Source organism: Crocuta crocuta, unplaced genomic scaffold (genome assembly GCF_008692635.1).
Source record: "Crocuta crocuta isolate KB4526 unplaced genomic scaffold, BGI_CrCroc_1.0 scaffold737, whole genome shotgun sequence".
In the NCBI taxonomy this organism is placed as follows: Eukaryota; Metazoa; Chordata; class Mammalia; order Carnivora; family Hyaenidae; genus Crocuta; species Crocuta crocuta.
Genome location: NW_027527804.1, coordinates 1,135,693 through 1,136,898, shown reverse-complemented (window position 1 = coordinate 1,136,898; position 1,206 = coordinate 1,135,693). Strand labels below are relative to the sequence as shown.

The window sequence follows — 1,206 nt, the reverse complement described above, 5'->3', positions numbered from 1 at the left end:
ATGAATTTTCCAAAGAAGTCTTTAACTACATTCAGGTCAGGTACAGGTCCAGAGAGATTTAAATGGACCACTAGAGATATGACTGAGGACATTCTATGGCTTGCAAAGGACCTGACTGGGGCCCTACCAAGTGGTCCTTCCTAGCAAGCTAGTCAAATTTTTATTTTAGCTATTTTCTGATTAAAGTGAATAGCAGAGGGCTATTTTGGAGTTCAAAGTCTATTAGGCTCAGTGAGGGCAGTGCCAAACCAATTGACATTCTCAGAAGAACAGATTGCTGTTGAGGATTTATGATTTCCTAAGGTCCAAGGATACCTGGAGCCATATCAATAGCTACTAGGGAATGTAATGTGTCCACACTGCCTCTTGGATATGGAGGAAAATGGTGAGGAATGCCTAAAATGGGGCATGTTACAGTAGATGGTTATACAGTACCAAGTGTAGTTGACCAAAAATAAAAAATACCTCTTTTGAACAATTTTTGTTTTCTGACAGAAAGAGAATATACTGACCTATAATCTGTAAACATCCATCAGGATGAAATTCTCCAATATCACCAGTGCAAAACCACCTTTGGCCATTTTCATCCACAGAGTAATCTTCTGCTGTTTTCTCTTCATTTTTAAAATACCCCATGGAGATATTCTGTCCACCAATTACGATTTCCCCTCTGGGGTTTGGCTTGTCATGAATTGTGTAACCACCTGGAAGCCATTAAATTAGTTATTGTTCTAAAAAAAATGCACTTGCATTCATTCTTAACACTCCCATGCTAATATTTTTCTGCGAGTCAAATTTGTTACTCTTTGGGAGAATATTAGTTTACATGCATTCACATTGACATGAGGATTGTGGGTAACCGTAATCTGGGGAGTACCGAGGAAGGCTCAATGATAATAGCCAACCACCACCCATCCCAAACTTTCCCAATGACCATAAAATTTCACACTTAGAACATCACTGAAGCTTGGGGTTCATGGAGCTCTGTTAAGATAAAATTACCCCCAAAAAGGGTAACATTTGAAGCTGTTATAAGTAAACTACTAATATGCTGATATCAATACATTTCAGATTTTTTTCTAAAGAGGTTTTAATACAGGGGTGCCTGGGTGACTCAGCTGGTTAAGTGTCTGAATTTGGCTCAGGTCATGATCTCACGGTTTGTGAGTGTGACCCCTGCATTGGGATCTCTGATGTCAGCACCAA

The 1,206-nt window shown here is 39.4% G+C and overlaps 1 protein-coding gene across 2 annotated transcripts in view; it reads right to left on the bottom strand.

Annotated features, from left to right (window-relative positions):
• The window catches only part of ACSL4 (acyl-CoA synthetase long chain family member 4), a 50,087-nt gene that overhangs the window by 19,262 nt on the left and 29,619 nt on the right, over positions 1–1,206 (bottom strand). For both annotated transcript variants that reach the window (XM_077773651.1, XM_077773660.1), the window contains exon 12: positions 513–704. In XM_077773651.1, the coding sequence (XP_077629777.1) occupies positions 513–704 (192 nt within the window). The remainder of the gene's footprint in view (positions 1–512; positions 705–1,206) is intronic.